This window comes from Solanum pennellii, chromosome 11 (genome assembly GCF_001406875.1).
Source record: "Solanum pennellii chromosome 11, SPENNV200".
Taxonomy (NCBI): Eukaryota; Viridiplantae; Streptophyta; class Magnoliopsida; order Solanales; family Solanaceae; genus Solanum; species Solanum pennellii.
This window is the reverse complement of record NC_028647.1, coordinates 3,192,548-3,210,421: the sequence shown is the minus strand read 5'-3', so window position 1 is coordinate 3,210,421 and position 17,874 is coordinate 3,192,548. Positions and strand designations below refer to the sequence as shown.

The following is a 17,874-nucleotide window of genomic DNA, read 5'->3' as shown; positions in this document are numbered from 1 at the left end:
TGGGCCTTTCCACAAATGTATAATAAGACCCAAATTTGTTGTCTATTTGCTAGTTGATTTATGTTAAAGTTTCAACTTTATTACGCTAATAGTATAAAGAATTTTTACACTATCAGTTCATTCTTATAAAGGATCATTGTCGATGGGGCTATAGTGTCATTTTTATCGTGAAAAAGCCATGGTGTATACGAGGGTGGTATATAGTATTGAATATCATCGCCAATAGTTAATTCTAATACGATGGATTAAAGATATATCACTAGAAATAAATATGATTGACATAGAAAAATGTTTTATATACACGAACAATATAAATATATTTTACGTATATACTTTGAGATTAAAGGTAACATATTAAATTATATATAACATGGCTTTTGAAGCATTATAATAAGTTTAAACTTCACTTATGGTGTAAACATACTTGCACATATAACAACATAACTTGTATTTCATTCTTCTATGTACGATTTTGTGCCAATTGATTAGGTATATACGTATATAAAAATAATTTTGTTGTATACAATGCAGAGTCAAAACTTTTATTAAGACGATTCAAAATATATAAAATAATAAGCACATGACCAGGAAGTCAAAAAAAAATAAAATCAACATTTACTACCTATATATTAAAAACAATTTTGATTATATATACAATACAAATTTTTCAACGAAGAGGATTCCGAGATGAGCACCTTTGTGCCCTCCATGCCTTCTTCACATGTTGTGTGGAGGAGATTGAGTTTGAATACTACGGTTTCGAGTTTGGGATTCTAGAAGTACAACAACAATTATAGCTACGTCTCAGTTTCAAACAAGTTAGGATTGGACCTTTGTGTCCCGTACCTTATTCACTAGTTGTGTGGAGGAGATTGAGTTTGAATACTATGGGTTCGAGTTTGGGATTCTAGAACTACTATACAACAATCATATCTACACCTCAGTCTCAAACAAGTTAGAGATTGACGATATGAATAGTTATGACGACATTATACAATGATTATTCCTGTTACTCTCAAGAAAACTTGATAGATCCTTCTTTTTCACGACCTCCCAAAAATTACTATGCTTTTGAATTAAAAGCTTCTTTTGCTTCCCTTTTTCGAGCCTCTTTCCTCCTCGATCCACAGAGACAAAATGTAGGACTGGGGCCAATAGTTCATCATTATTTTCACGTCTACGAAGAAACTCTTGATGATTAGAAAAAAAATGTAGGTATGATTTTTTTGTGGGAAGATTTTCTTGATAAATATTTTTCTTTCTTGAGAAGAATTTTTCATATTCATCTTCTTGATCATCGACTAACAAATAAGGAGGCACTTGTTCTTCATATTTTTCATATTCTTCAAAGCTAATTCCATCTTTAACATAATCACCTCCCATCATAGCCAATGCTTCAAGAGAAATCGACATTTTTTTTTGGTTATTTTTGCAAATAATCAAATAGAATACACGAATCAAGGACGTTCTAAACACAATCAACTGAGTTCTGAACGAATTGATTCTTTTGTATATATAGATATATATGATGGATAACTAACACGTTAAGTTTGGAGAGAGATATAACTTACAAGATTTTAATTTTGTAGAGTTGTTTTTGCAATAACATGATTTAGGATAGGACATATATATAGGTACTTAATTACAATCATGTTGAATTTTGACTCATTGAAAAAATAAACATTTTTGACATTTTCTTTTTGAAAATTTCAAACTCCAAAAAAAAAAGGTAGTAATTCATGTGAGAGATGGGAAGAAATAAAAAACGTTTGAATTTTTAATAAGAAATAATAAACTTCTCGTGATGATGACAACGATACATGCATGTATACCATGTATATAAATCAAATGAGATGTAATTGAATTCCGAGAAAAAACTCATAAAATTCAAATCTTGAGATGGTCGAGTCTATGTAGTTACTTATGGTAGAAAAAGTTAATATTTGCATGAGTCCTACCAAAAAAGGAAGTATCTTAGTATTGTCCTCGATTTTTTATTGTTTTTGAAACCTGTAGGAAAATTCGCAGTCGCCATTTATCTGATGTGTACTGAATAAACAGTAAACCTTTGATCGCTATCTATTGGATGTATACTGAATATCGATGTTCTTAAAAAATAGCTCACAAATCACATGTATAAAAATATCTATCAAAACAAGTTCGGTACGACGAACTCGATCAAATTGCACGATAAAGGAATCACGAGAATCATAGGTTATATATTGGGGTCTAGTAAAACGTTGAACCATAAGTACAATAAATAAACACACATATATAAATTAAAAATATTATAATACATATAATACACATGTTTTGATATATTCAAAATATGGGAAGTTAAAAGAGTAGGTATAAAAGGACTAGTATTGAAATGCAACGAGTAATTATTGAATCTCGTTGTACTTTTTAAGTATAACGTAACAATATAGTTAATGTAATCTCGCAAGTTAAGTCTGAAAAAAATAATATGCGTAGATCGAGACTATTGTCCGATATGTATTTTTTAAGTACAAGATGTACTTTTACATTGACTGAATATATTTTCAATGAATATTCTACAGTCAAAGTATTTGGGAACTCACGAGGGTTAAAACAAGATATGATTGTATTAATTGTAAAGTGCATTCATATTCTAATGCATACGTAATGTATTTTAATTCATTACATACGCAATGACTCCAAAATTGCAATAATAAATATTTGATCAGTTTATTTTTACTTGTTTATTATTTTGAAAATAGTTAAACTTGCGTGTACTCGATATTACAATGCCAAAGATGCATCGGGTGTCAAACCTCGGGTCGTTGAGGTTGAGTCTTGAGTCGGATCCAAACTTCAAATAATGTCTACGTACATATTATCTTCTTTAAACTGCACTTATGAAATTATACTGACTTACTGAGTATGCATTAATAGTTATTGTAGTGATTTTGAGTTTAATAAATTATCAAATGAACAAAAAAATTCCAAAAAATATAAAAATAATATATATATATATTTCAAATATGAAGTTTTGGTAAATCTTAAGAAGTTTCTTAGCATATTCAACTCACATGTAATATAATGAGTATGAATATTGAAAGTTCAATAAAATAAAATAAAATGTAATTGAATCACTATTTAAAAAGTGCACGTGTGAGAATGTTTTTTTTTTAATAATTCATGTCGGAGTCCCCACTAAATTCGAATTACCACAAATCCTATTTGGGATAACGCTCCCAACAGTTTTATTTTTCATATCAGGGTTCAAATCCGAGATCTCTGGTTAAGGGTGAAACAATCATACAACAACAACAACAACGACGACGACAACAACGACGACAACATCCAACGAGATACATCTGCCGGGGCTAGGTATTCACGAGTCGGTTAAGCTAGAGTGTTTATTTCCGAAATAACGATTGTCGCCTTTAAGTGCACGATACGATAGAAATTAAAATATAGTATGTGAAAAAAAAACATTGCATGCAAAGCAGCAAATAGTACACAATCGAAACATATAAGTATTATATTATTCAAAATTTATGCTAAACATGAAAAGTAGTTGAAAATATATGAAACACTCAAATATCTATTACTTATTTGGCACGAAGATCATAACGGCAAATAGGGCAAGAATGTCCATTTTGTAGCCATGTCGTAATGCAATTTCCATGAAAAATATGAGAGCACGGCATACAAATCACTTCTTTTTCTCTCTTTCCAAACTCTTCGAAACAAATGATACAATCATCAATCATAACATCTTCATTATTCTCCATCTTCCATAACAACTTCACTATGTTTGAAGCGAATAAACTCATGTGAATACTCACATCCAAGTGTTGGCGACCCTTGTTACACTCATCATAAATAATTTCATGGATTTCTTCTATCATATCTTCAATGAAAACTCGACGTTCATTCTTATCAAATAAGTCACCCCATAATTTTTTGAAATTATCTTCTATGACACGGAAGAACTTGTCGCGTGACATGTATGTAGCTGAATGGAAAAGTTTGATCTGGATTAATCTGCCATAAGGTATCTCTTGGTCAAGTCGTCCAGTAAACAATGTATCAAACTGAAATTTGATGTATAATATGGGTAAATTAGACGAAGAAGAAGAATCAATATGGTTATTGATACTTATTTTTTGAGAAATTTTGACCTTTGCGTTCCATTCAGGATAAAAATATTCAATATTCCTATCGGGACGACAATATTGCAATTTCTTCCTAGGGTTCTACATGTGAAGGTACAACAAAGGTAACCTACTACTCATATTATTATATAGTCGAAAATCAAATCCTTAACCAATTCAACTTATGAATCTGAAATTAATTTGGAAAGGGAAAATAAAAACACGGTTATAATTAATTCAAATCACTAAATATAGTTGATCTATATGTTTTAGAGAGAGAGATGAAACTTTAATTGAGTTGTTTTATATATATATTAAATTGAAGTTAAAATTGATATACTACGTACTTAAAAATGTGGAATTTGGCTCTTGAAATTAATTTTTTGACATTTTGAGGACGTTTCAAGGCCAAAAAGGTATAGGAAATAGGAAAAATTACGCGGTTAAGCAAATTTATATTATTTAATTACTCATCATATCTATAGTTTGCTATAATTTTCACTCACGATTAACATTATACATTAATTACATGGCCTGACTTCGAATTCGTATATTAGTCACGTTTGTATATATATAATTCGCCAAAATATACAAATACACATATATAATATACAATTATTAACCTATATACATATACAATTCACCTCTCTACTACTCTCTGCCCTCTCTCGCTTGCCTCTCTCCTCCCTCTCCCAATCTCGCTCGCCTCTCTCCCCTCTCTCCCAATCTCGTTTTCCATATATACAAATGTATATGTATAATATACAATTCGCCTCTCTCCCACTCTCTGCCCTCTCTCGCTCGCCTCTCTACTCTCTCTCCAATCTCGCTTGCCTCTCTCCTCCATCTCCCAATCTCTCTTGACATATATACATATGCATATGTATTAAATATTAATATACAATTATCTAACCAATATACATATACAATTCACCTTTCTCCCACTCTTTTTCCGCATACCTAGAATTTTTAGAAAGTGGATTCAAGATATAATAAATAAAACCAAAATGTGGTAATGGAGATTCGGGGAAAATTAAACCCTTTTCACCACTGGGCCAAGGGTCACATCTGTGTTAGTGAGATCAAAAGTTAATATATACATATAAAATTTTAAAAACTGATCAAATATACATATATATATATAGGCGGGGTTATTTTTCAACGAAGTGAGTTCACTCTGTGGGTCCGCCTTTGTACTTGTGAAGAAATTAATAATAAAAAAAGGGGGGTTTGAATTTGAATTAAGTATTTGAATTCCAATGAGAAATATCAAGTCAATAAGATCCACGTAAAATGAAATGCGTAATTATTGAATATATATGTGCATTTTAATTTTTAAGTATATAATGTAATAATATATTTAGTGTAATCTCACAAATTAAATCTAGAAAAAATAATGTACATCGATCGAGACTATTTTTCGATGTATTTTTAAGTACAAGAGGTACTTTTACGTTGACTCAATTTATTTTGCGTATGCTTTTTTTTTTTCTTTTATTGATGTTCATGAATCATGAGTTCAATGAATATTTTCTAGTCATGTATTTTATTTCACACTACAATACCAAAGATGCCCTTTTCCAATTAGGCTTGGGCCGGGTATATCAAATCTCGGGTTAGGATCGGACTGGATCGAGTCTCGGGTCGGCTCCCAAATTGGGGTGGGTCTCGGATTGAGCAATCTTACTCTACAACAAAAACAATTTTTAGTAGCAATAAATATAGACATTAATAGAGAGTATTAAAGTTTTTGTCGGTATTAGTTAAGTGCAATTAGAACCGACGTGGCTAAAAGTTTTAGGCACATACACAAAGAGTGCAAAATTGCCGCTAAAAATACATATTTAACGATAATTTCTTAATTGCCGCTAATGATCATTTTTGACGCAGTGTTTAGCCGAGTCCTGGGTCAATCGGGGTGGGTCGCGTTATGAGGTAGTAGGGTTGAGAAGCTACGGGCCGGGTTGTTTGGGTGGATTAGGTGATCGGGGTGACGAAGTTGAACGGGAATTCTAAAATTTTTTTTCCCTATTTTGGAAAAATCCCGTGTAGATCCCACTCTTTATAAATCTCATTTGTGAAATGACATTACATATATTATTATATATAGTTCGTTGCAATAATTTCAAATTCAGTAAATCAAATGAGTCATGAAAGAATTTCAGAAAAACTCATAAAAATTTAAATTAGAAACGAAGAATTAATATCGCCGTAACTTTATGATGATATTTGAATATATAACCCCTGCTTAAAAAAAAAGGGGAAATATTTTAGAGTTGTACTTGAAATTGACAAAGAATATTCACGAGAATCATAGGTTATAATATTATATGTACGATGAACATAGACATATACACATGCATGTTTTGCAAATTCAAATAGATCATATCTAATTTTTCTTAATACTAAACTAATTGAAATATATAACCATAAAATAATAATACTCCATATTTATTTTTTCTTAATACTAAACTCATTGAATTATATATAACCATAAAATAATAATACTCCATATTTTACAATGATATTATTATACAATGACTATCCCTACTAGTCTCAAAAAACTAGCTAAATCTTTATTTTTCAAGAAATTCCTAAAAATATTATTTCTAATTAATAAATGCTTCTTTTTCTCCCTTTCATCTTTTTCACATATATGACACTCTTGATGACAAAAAGAAAATTCATATAAACTTTTTGTGTAAATATTTTCTAGATGGATATTTTCATCATCTTCTTCATCAACTAACAAATGAGGAGGCACTTGTTCTTCATATTTTTCATATTCTTCAAAGCTGATTCCATCTTTAACATAATCAACTCCCATCATGGCCAATGCTTCAAGCGAAATCGACATTTTTTTTTGGTTACGAGCCTCGATGACAAGTATTATATTGTTGCGTTGAGGATACTCCACCACCTTTATATTATAAACGCAGTCAATTGAGTTCTGAACGAATAACTTATTGATATAAGAATAGCTTGATCTATAGGTTTTAGAGAGAGAGAGAGATGAGACTTTTGTTGAGTTGTTTTATGCTATTTCACTAAAACATGACATATATATAGAGAGAGGTGATGAAGAGTTAAATTGAAAATTTTAAATTGATATACTATGTATTTTAAATTGTTGAATTTGACTCTTGAAATTAACTTTTTTGACATTTTGAGGAAGTTTCAAGGCCAAAAAGGTATAATAAATATACTAATGCATACGCAATGGATTTTAATTCATTGCATACGCAATGACTCCACATTGCAACCATATACAATTCAATCTGCTCACTTTTATTTGTTCAATATTTATAAAATAGTGTGAATGATAATTATCGATTCTCCTCAATATCTTCTGAGTCGAATTTTTCATATAGATCTTGTCTAGTATAATTTATATTTTATGTATGAAAGGTTTATTCATTGCGTATAAAGTGTTCACTCAAAAAACAGAGACTATGACATAGAGTAGATTGCAAGTTATTCTAAGGTTCCAAAAAAAATTTAAAAAAAATCAACAATAATATATTTAGTGTAACTTCACAAATTAGTACATATAACAATAATTTTAAAATTAATCAACACTCATAATCAAATGTGAAATAAAATAATTTTATATCTCGAAATTATTATATTGCCTTTAGAGGTGGTTTGCGGCCGGAGCGGATTAATATCTTTAAAAATGAGGCATATGCTTTCGTCCTTAAATTTAAAGGGCCTAAGTTTTTAATAATAATAAAATTATTATAAATTTTTTTCATAAAAAGAAATTATACTATATTTTGTAATTTATTAGTCATTTTTTAGTTTGTTTTGAGATATTAAAAAATATTTTTTTTTCTTGATCAATTTTTAAAATTAACTTCCAAATGATGGAAACACTCAACGTGATGCACAAACGATGGCAAAAGTAGCAATCTCGGAACCATTCTTGGCTCCTTAAGCTTCAGAAAAATCGGAATCTGGGCTTCTTGGACTCCATTCTTGGATGGAGATAGCACGGCTACTTGAGATTCAGAAGAAATTGAAATCTTTGCTTCTTATACTCCATTAATGGATGGAGATAGCACTTTAGGTAGTACTCGAGAAATCGAAATTCTTGAAGAAGAAGAAAAAATATATTCAGAAATGAACTCAAATCAAAGGTAAAATCATAATCAAAGAGAGTATATTACAAAAACAATGATGTATGATATAAAAAAGAGAGGTGTGTTACTTCTCAAACTAAAAAGTGATAGTTTAAGTATGAAACTCACTCTCAATAGTTTAAGTATGAGACGAAGATTAAGGACGCTTAGAGCCGTAAATTAAAGACGTTGAACATAAAAACATAAGTCTTGAGCATAAAAACGTAATTTAAAAAATTGAATTGACTGAAATTAGCTGTTTTTGACATTTAAATGAAAGTTACGCCAAAAAGGTATTAGTAAATATACTTACGAAGAAATTTAAAAAGTTCGAATTTGTAGTAAATATTCGAATTCCGATAAAAAATATCAAGTCAATAAGAGCCACGTAATATGACAATGAAATGCGTAATTATTGAGTCTCGATGTATCATTTAAGTATAATGTAACAATATATTTAATATAATATCACAAGTTAAATTTGAAAAAAAAATAAAGTACATTTATCAAGACTATTTTTGGATATATTTTTAAGTACAAGAGGTACTTTTACGTTGACTGGATTTATTTTGTGTATGCATTTTTTTTCTTTTATTGATATTCATGAATCATGAGTTCAATGAATATTTAATAGTCAAGTATTTTGAAACTCACGAGGCATAAAACAAAATATGATTTGTATTAATTGTAAAGAGTATTCATATTCTAATGCATACGCAATGAATTTTAATTGATTACATACTCAATGACTCCAAAATTAAAATAATATATATTCTATTCGTTCACTTTTACTTGTCCATTATTTCAAAAATAGTTTAATTTTATTTGACACTACAATATCAAATCTCGGGTTAGGATATTGGATCTTAAATTGAGCAATCTTAAGCCGAGTCCCGAGTTAATCGGGGTGGGGTGGGTCGCGTTATGAGGTGGTAGGTTGAGAAGTTACGGGTCGAGGGTGTTTGGGTGGATTAGGTGATTGGGGTTACGAAGTTGAACGAGAATTTTAAAAAATATATTTTTCTCTATTTTGGAAAAATTCGGCGTAGATCTCATCCTTTCTAAATCTCATTTGTGAAATGACATTAGATATATTATTATATATAGTTCGTTGCAATAATTTTGAATTCAGTAAATCAAATGAACCATGGAAGTATCTCAAAAGAACTCGTAAAAATGTAAATCACGAATGAAGAACTAATATCGTCATAACTTTATAATGATACTTAAATACGTAATCTCTACCAAAAAAAAGAAAATATTTTAATATTTGTACTTGAAATTGACAAAGAATATTCACGAGAATCATAGGTTATAATATTTTATGAACGATGAACATAGACATATACACATGCATGTTATGCAAATTCAAATATGTAAGTTTTGGTAAATCTTAAGAATATTCAACTGAATAATAACTATTGAAAGTTAAAAAAAGTGTAATTGGATTAATATTCAATTAAAAATTGCACGTGTGAGAATGTCTCAAATAAGAACCAAGGCTTTTAAGTCAAAAAGGCTTGATTTGATCGATGGATTAAAATAGATAAATTTATTTTATCAAATTAAGTAATTTTATTTTTTATCTTTACGAAATATTTTTTTTTTAATACAAATGATATCGGTCTTTTTTAATGTCTTCTAAGTTAAGTCTTGTCGCATAAAACTTGTTTAGTATGATTTTTATTTTTCGTGTGGTTTGTAGGCTATTACATGGTAAGCATACAAAGTGCTCACTTGATCGAATGACAGAAGTTGTAACAGTTGTGGGTTATCCGGAGGTTAAAAGAAATAACAATCAACAATAATAATTTAGCGTGACTTCACAAGTTAATATACATAAAATGATTTTAACATTAATTAATTAGTACTCATAATTAAATTAGAGAAATAATTTTATATTGATATCGAAATTATTATTCTTATATCACCGATTCAACGACCTATAGTAAGGTTCTTCTCGTTCAGCCAAGAACCTTGTTTGAATAAAAAAAATGCTGAATTTAGTTACAGTCGTATTACATTAGCTTGGTGTAAACACCCGAGACTGATAAGTTTTTTAATTATATTGCATTTAGTGTTGGTTTGCAGTTAATATACATGTAACAAATTATTCGATATGGTTCACTATTCTTGTGGTCATTTCATTAAATTAATATTATATATATTTGGTACAATATAACTATGATAATTATATTATATATATAATGTCTACAATTTTATTAAGAACAAACAAACAAACGATAATGATAATTATATGGCTCAATTCACTATTATATGATATTCGTGAAATATTATATTAACGCGATTTACTTTATGCACATTTAAAAAAGAGTAATTATAATATTTTTCGTATAAATTATATGGCTCGATTCGATTGGTCCAGCTTTAACCAACCATTGTATATTTACAATGAATATTCCTACAGGTCTAAAAAAAAATAACTTCCTATATTCTTCTTTTTCAAATTATTAAAAAAAAAACTTTTTTTAGTTTTCAACTAAATGTCTCTTTTGCCCCCCTTCAACATTCTCACATCTATGAATCTCTTGATAACAAAAAGAATATTCATAATAAAATTTTGGGGCATATTTGTCTTTTTTGAGAAGAAAATTTCATCATTTTCATCAATTAACAAATGAGGAGGGATTTGTTGTTCATATTTTTCAAATTCTTCCATGCTAATTCCATCTTTGATATAATCACCTCCACTCATAGCCAATGCTTCTAATGAAATAGTCATTCCTTTTTGGCTATTTTTGCAACAAAATAATTGAATATAAAACTTTTTGGAGGGCAAAAAAAATAGGAGGATGTATAATGAAATAGCTGAAGTCGACTGAATTCTAAACGAATTAGATCGTTTAAGAAAAATTAATCACTATGATAGAAAACTGTCACGTTATGTTTGGAGAGGGAGAGAGACTCTTGTTGAGTTGTTTCATGCAATTTCATTTAAACATGACATATATATATAGCCATATTATTGGTGATGATGACTGGACACGGAGTTTGAGAATGAAAAAAAAAAGATTTTTTGACATTTAATTTAATTGTGTTTTAAAACAAGTTATATTTATTCGTGTGATTTTAAATCATATTGTTACCAAAAAATAAGAATTTTAAGTTTGGATTATATTAAATATAGAAAGACGTACGTTCTTATTTAGAACAGATAATTAAAAAAAGTAATGTCACATAAATTAAAATAAAACGGATAATTGAAAAGTATACATACAATGTTGAATTGACTCTTGAAATTATCCTTTGAACTTTTTTTTTTTTTTTGAATGTTACAAAGCCAAAAGAAGGTAGAAATATTATTCATGTGATAAGAAATATACAAGTTGTGCAATGGCATATTCAATATCTTTTTTGTTCCTTCCAATAATGTTTCATAGATTATTATTAATATTATTACTTCATGTTAAGAAACTTCTTAGCATATTAGGAAGTTTCTCAAGCATATTCAACTATATACATGCATGTGTAATGACTAGTGAAAAATTGGCACACAGAATAGAGTTGTTCCTTTCTTAATTAAAGATCTGATTAGAATCGAGTTTTGAATATGAAAAAAAAATCTTGATGAATAGCTCTTTTTCTCTAAATAAATCAAGTCTTACGTAGTGAGAATACAGGCAATTTACCGTAAAAATATTTGTCTTTTTAAAAAAAAAATAGATTTGGGTGATCATGAGAGGAAGCCAAATGGAGAGAAGTAAACAGTTCCTTTTGGATAGTTCGGTTCGAAGAATAAGTTATGATGAAATTAATTATGTTGAGATTAGCTATATCGAGATAAGTTACTTAGTTTTTGTATTATTTTTGGTAAATTTTTTGGTTTATTTGTATTAAAAATAATATATATGGTGTAATTTTTAGGAATAAGTTGTTTGGTTACTAAATTATGTCTATAGTGTACAACACATACGGTAAAATCTCACATTAGCTGGGGCCTGAGGAGTATAGTATACACAGACATTACCATTACATTTGTTGAGGTAGAGAGATTGTATCCAAAAGACTCTCGACTCAAGTATTGCATCAAACCCAAGTAAAAGAACATGAATATACAACGAAAAAGATATAGCAATTATGATTTATATATTAAGACTACGAGAAAGAACAATAACAACAATAAAATAGTGTAATGATCGAAATGTTATAAACAACATATATATGATCCGAACTATAATTGTATAACTAGTACTACGACAGACACTAACAAGCCTAAACCTTTGCAAGGCAAGACAACACTCTACCCCTGCTAGTCTTCTACCATACTATGAAACGTCCACTCCTTCCTATAAAGAATCATGTCCTCGATAATGTGGTTAAAATGAAGAAAAGAAGATTTTTGAAATTAAATTGTGTCTAAAATAAAGATTAGATATTCGTATAGTTATCATCTAATTAAGGAAAAATAAAATTTATTCGAGGTAACAGAAAGAAAAATGTCACATAAAGTAAGATAAAACATAAAGTAAGATAAAACAAACTAATTGAAATACTATACTAAGAATGTTGAATTGACTCTTAGAAATTATTTTTTTGACAATTTCTTTTTGAATGTTCAAAGCCAAAAAGGTAGTAATTCATGTGATGAAAATATATTAATTGTAATTGATGATGATCAATCTTAGACTAGCAAATATACAAGTTGGCAAAGTGGCACATAAAAAATCTTTTAAATTTAATTTTTTTCCAATATTGTTTCATATATTTCACCAAAAGTATTTAATCATCAAATTCTGAATAGGAGTAAATATTATATTAAAAATATCTTAAAATATTTGTTAAAATTCAATTAATTGATTTATTGAATACTTGTCTAATACTTTTTTGTTGACTGAATTTAATTTCTTCTATCGATAATACTTGGTAGTTGGTCCAACGAATTTAGTCAAAGGTAATTAATTATTTATGATTAAAAAAATAATTTAAACTCACGAGGTAAAATCAAATATGAATGCATTAATACTAAAAAGATATTCATGTTATACTGCATACGTAATTAATTTTAACGTCATTATATTACATACTCCATGACTCAAAAATTGCAAACAAAAGAATATATAACAACGACGACAATATATCTAGTTTAATCTTATAAATGAATCAGAGTTCGAAAATGATAGAACGTATACAAATGATAGGAACGTTGCTTCAACATTCAACAATTGTTATTTAACCTCTCTTAAAAGTCACAACCTTACAGAAAAATCAAAATCTTTTAGAAAAGTCAGAACTCTTTATAAAAATTGCAATTTTTCATAAAAATCAGAACTTTTTCACAGAAGTCACAGCTCTACATTTTTTATTCACACCTTTAAAAATCAAGTCCGGAGCCTAAAGGGTATAAAATATTAACAAAAATTCCAAAATGGTATATAAAATTTTATATTAACCAAAACGGCAAAATCGCTGGAACATTCCTCCACCGGAAAAAGCAAAATCGCTGCTACTGCTTTGGTTAATATAAAATTTTATATACCGTTTTGAAATTTTTGTTAATATTTTATACCATTTAGGCTCCGGACTATTTAAAAATCCTACGCTTAATTCCAACACACCAAAAGAAGAAAGAAAAAACAAAGAAAATTGATACTACCATTGAGCCTCTCAGTCCACTACTAAAAAAGTTACTGGAATGGTTGAATTCATTACATTTGGTTTTTTAGTAAGCAAAATTTCTATTTCTACCACTATTATTTGTAGGTTTTTTCCTCTATAGGGGAGTCGAACTCAAATACTCCCTCTGTCCTAATTTATATGACATTTTTTATGTTTTGAAAGTCAAACATTTTAAGTTTGACCGGAAATTTGCGCATGGAATCTTCAATTTATTTCAAATGAAATATATATTTGTAAACTACGTAAAAAGTACTACGAGTCACAAAATTTGATAATTCAAAATGTTTATAAGATCTATGAAAAATTTACGATCAAAGATAGACTTGTTTTAACTCTTGAAATTCGAAATATGATATATAAAATGGGACGGAGGTAGTACATTAATTATGCTTCTTATGAAGTGTGTTTCATTCCTCAATTTTACTCCTCCTATTTCATGAAGCTTAATCTCTATTGTAAGTCATACTGATTCATGTAACTATTGCAATTTCTTTTTGTTATTTGATGACTTTTTATGAACTCTGTTAAGAATTACGACAAGGATGATTGAAAATTGATCTTCTCTTTTGTCTGTTTCTACAGGTTTAATCTCATATAAACAAAGAAAAATGATTTCAATTGTAATGGGCCATTACAATTTCTTTTTGCTATTTTGGCGACTATATGCTCGCGCAGATCAAAACACAATTAATCATCAATTGACAGTACACACTAAAAATTAAAAGACAAGTTCTATTCCAACATTCCCCCGTCTTCAATCATTTAGGCTAGTCATGGAGATACATAGACCAAAGGGTAGTCAATCAGTTGAACACCCTTCGTCGGACAATTATAATAATACATATAATGATAATCAAACCATCAAAATTTCGAAAGCAAAAGACTTGCCTGACCTGAATCTATACGGCCTTTATAGACGCTTCCAAAGCCGCCTTCGCCAATAAGATTAGTTTCCCTAAAACTCTGAGTTGTGATGGCTAGTTCCTTGAACGCGAACAGAATCAGGTCCATGGAGGATGTACATCTACTGAAGCTTCAAAACTAACTTGAGAGGTAGTAAGCATAACTTGTATTCAAACTAAACGATAAGAGTGTTCACAAAACGAAAACTTAAACGGATAATACATAAAACGGAATAGAGTTTATGCAAGGTGGCTTTGTTAGAGGAAAGAGAATGAACAAGTCTACCAATAATCTCCACATGAACAAACCCCATTGGCGAAATGATGAAATCGATTGATGTCTCTGACTAGAATTTCTCTGTTTGTATATTTCGAAATGAGCTTGGTGAATGAGTGGCAGTCCTCACATAACCTCAAGTTCTTACTAATCCGTATAGGATCTCCTTTGCTGCTATTAATCAAACCAAAGGCGACTGCTAATTTCTCGCTGTGACCTAACAAAATACGTTCTTTCTCCTCTTCTTCAAGATCATACAGCACAATTCTGGTATCTGGGACATACATCCCGTTCTGTTTCATCTCCGTTGACAGTTTTAGCAACAACGCATGAATTTGCTCAATTTGGATGTTAAGTTCATCAACCGACTGGAGAGAGTAGATTTTCCTCTTTACTTCAATCATGCTACAACCAGACACTTTCCGCAATCCCTTGGCCTCCAAAAGCTTCCTTACTTGTTTAACCTCATCCCACATCTTAGCTTCTGCATAAATATCAGCCAAAAGTACATAGTTCCCAGCATTTGTCGGTTCAAGCTCGAATAACCTTCTACTTGCCCTCTCCGCAAGTTCAACATTACAATGAATCCTACATGATCCAAGAAGAGAACCCCAAACTTTCGGTCCTGGTTCAATCCGCATATCTTGAATGATTATAGCTGCTTCTTCCAACTGATTCGCTCTTCCAAGTAGATCAACCATACAAGCGTAGTGTTCCACAGTAGGGCAGATATTATGTTCTTTCAACATTGAATCGAATAATTCTTTCCCTTCCTCAACAAGCCCTGCATGACTACAAGCTCCCAATACACTAACAAATGATATTGGACTTGGTGACACTCCATGTCGAATCATTTCTCTAAACGTTTCAATCGCTTTGCCCCCAAATCCATGTATTCCATAGCTTGAAATCATGGAATTCCACGCAACAACATCCCGCTTTCCCATCTGATCAAACACTCTTCGTCCCAATTCTAAAGCACCACATCTTGCATACATTGTCACAAGGGCACTAAGAACAGGCAAAATAGAATCAAGCCCTTTTCTTAGTATATATCCATGTAATACCTTCCCATGCTCTAGTGCACCCAGTGCTGCACAAGCTTGAACCACACTAACCATTGTCACCGAGTTTGGTAACAAAACATGATTCATCATATCACGAAAAACATCGAATGCTTCAAGAGGTTTCCCATTCTTCGCATAACAACCAATCATCGCGCTCCACGAAACCATGTTTTTCTGCGGCATTTGATTGAAGACACAAGCAGCATTCTCTACGTAACCAAACCTAGCATATACATCAATTAACGTAGTCATAATATGCGTGTGAGTGTGATAACCATGTCTAAATAGCTGCGCGTGAATTTCCTTATGTTTAGGTAGAGAAGCAACAGCACAAGCCTTGAGTACATAAGTATAAGTGAATCTATCAGATATGATTCCAATCGAATTCATTCGCGTATACAAGTTCAACACCTCAACCCCATTTCCAGCTAATGTCAATGCCCTGAAAAACGCATTCCAAAGGAAGATAGTTCGGTCGTTAATTTTATCAAACACTTGGCGTGCATAGTCAATAGAGTCGAGATTAGAGTACATGTTAACGAGTTTCGTAGCCAAAAACGGATCTTGTTCGAACCCATCATCGATAAGTTTACGGTGAACAGTTAAACCATCATAGAATGAGTTTTTCTCAGAGCAAGAGAGGATGAGGAGTTCGTAAGTATGTTGAGTGGGATTGGGTTCTTGAGAAAGGAGTTGAAGGGCTTGTTTGAGTTCTCCTTTCTTGCAATATGATTGTATAGAATCGTTGTAATTACAACGGAGACATAAGTTGATACTCTTACTAGCACTGTTACCACCAGTAGAATGGCAAATCGCGGTTGAGATACGACGGGATGAATAAGGATTTTGCACACCACATGGAGGTGGTGGAGGAGGAGGCGTTTGAAGAAGCGTCCACATTTACACATCACAACTAAAATCTTTTTTTTTTCTTTTCAATCAATTTAAATCCTATTTATTCCTTCTTATTTATTTATTTATTACTAGTCAATTTTAAAAAATATTTCTTATAATCATGTATTTATATAAAAAGAGAACTCTAACTCGGGCGCCGTCACCGCAAAGTAAATTTTTTTTTAAATTTATTTATTTTCAAAACTAGTCTTCTTCTTTTCTGGAAAAAAATGTTTGAAGGGTTGCGAGTTTTATGAAAGATTGTGAGATATTCGATAAGGCACGGTAAATATTTGTTCATAATATTTTCTCATTTTAAAACAATGAAAATTCTGAACCTCCTCTTTTTCTTCTTCAAAATTAAATATTTGAGTACTTTACTCTTGTTTTGAGTGACTCACTAACACCATTTTTTATTTTACAGATTCTTGTATGTGTTTTTACGGTCATTAACTTATGCTTATGCTATTAAGGATAAATCATAAGATAGTAATAATTTTTATTTTCCTTTACATTATTAATGTTTGTTACTATGTATGTAAGATAATATAGTATTTTAGTTTTAATGACGGATAAATTTTAGAGAAAATGACAGAAATCTTACATTTAAGTTCTTTTATTACCGTTATCCCCTATTAGTTTCACAAATACCCAAAATCCCTCATTTTCGTATATCACATTAATGTATCAGCATATTAGATTAGTGTATCTCGCACGTCAGATTAGTTTAATTTTAAGTATTATTTTATAAATTTCGTAATATTAAATTAATAAATTTGATAATTTTTCTAGTATCAAAATAAATAAGGTATACATGAAATATATTTTATTTATTAAATTCTCATATTATTT

The 17,874-nt window shown here is 30.1% G+C and overlaps 2 protein-coding genes across 2 annotated transcripts; both read right to left on the bottom strand.

Annotated features, from left to right (window-relative positions):
- Positions 1–3,578: 3,578 nt before the first annotated feature.
- On the bottom strand, positions 3,579–14,893 carry LOC114074895. The gene is made up of 2 exons (XM_027913042.1): positions 14,771–14,893; positions 3,579–4,226 (listed from the first exon to the last, which is right to left on the bottom strand). The coding sequence occupies exons 1-2, from the start codon at positions 14,891–14,893 to the stop codon at positions 3,579–3,581; spliced, it is 771 nt and encodes a 256-aa protein (XP_027768843.1).
- On the bottom strand, positions 14,595–17,071 carry LOC107005156 (pentatricopeptide repeat-containing protein At3g46790, chloroplastic). Its single transcript, XM_015203668.2, has one exon. It carries the CDS (start codon positions 17,026–17,028, stop codon positions 15,067–15,069), a length of 1,962 nt encoding a protein of 653 aa, XP_015059154.1. The 5' UTR covers positions 17,029–17,071; the 3' UTR covers positions 14,595–15,066.
- Between the last annotated feature and the right edge of the window lie 803 nt (positions 17,072–17,874).

Excerpts from the sequence above, each read along its gene's own strand:
- LOC107005156 (XM_015203668.2), bottom strand. The coding sequence starts at position 17,028 with ATGTGGACGCTTCTTCAAACGCCTCCTCCTCCACCACCTCCATGTGGT.
- LOC114074895 (XM_027913042.1), bottom strand. The coding sequence starts at position 14,893 with ATGGACCTGATTCTGTTCGCGTTCAAGGAACTAGCCATCACAACTCAG. Across the intron at positions 4,227-14,770 it reads GCCGTATAGATTCAGGTCAG|AACCCTAGGAAGAAATTGCA; the intron begins GCAAGTCTTTTG and ends CTTCACATGTAG.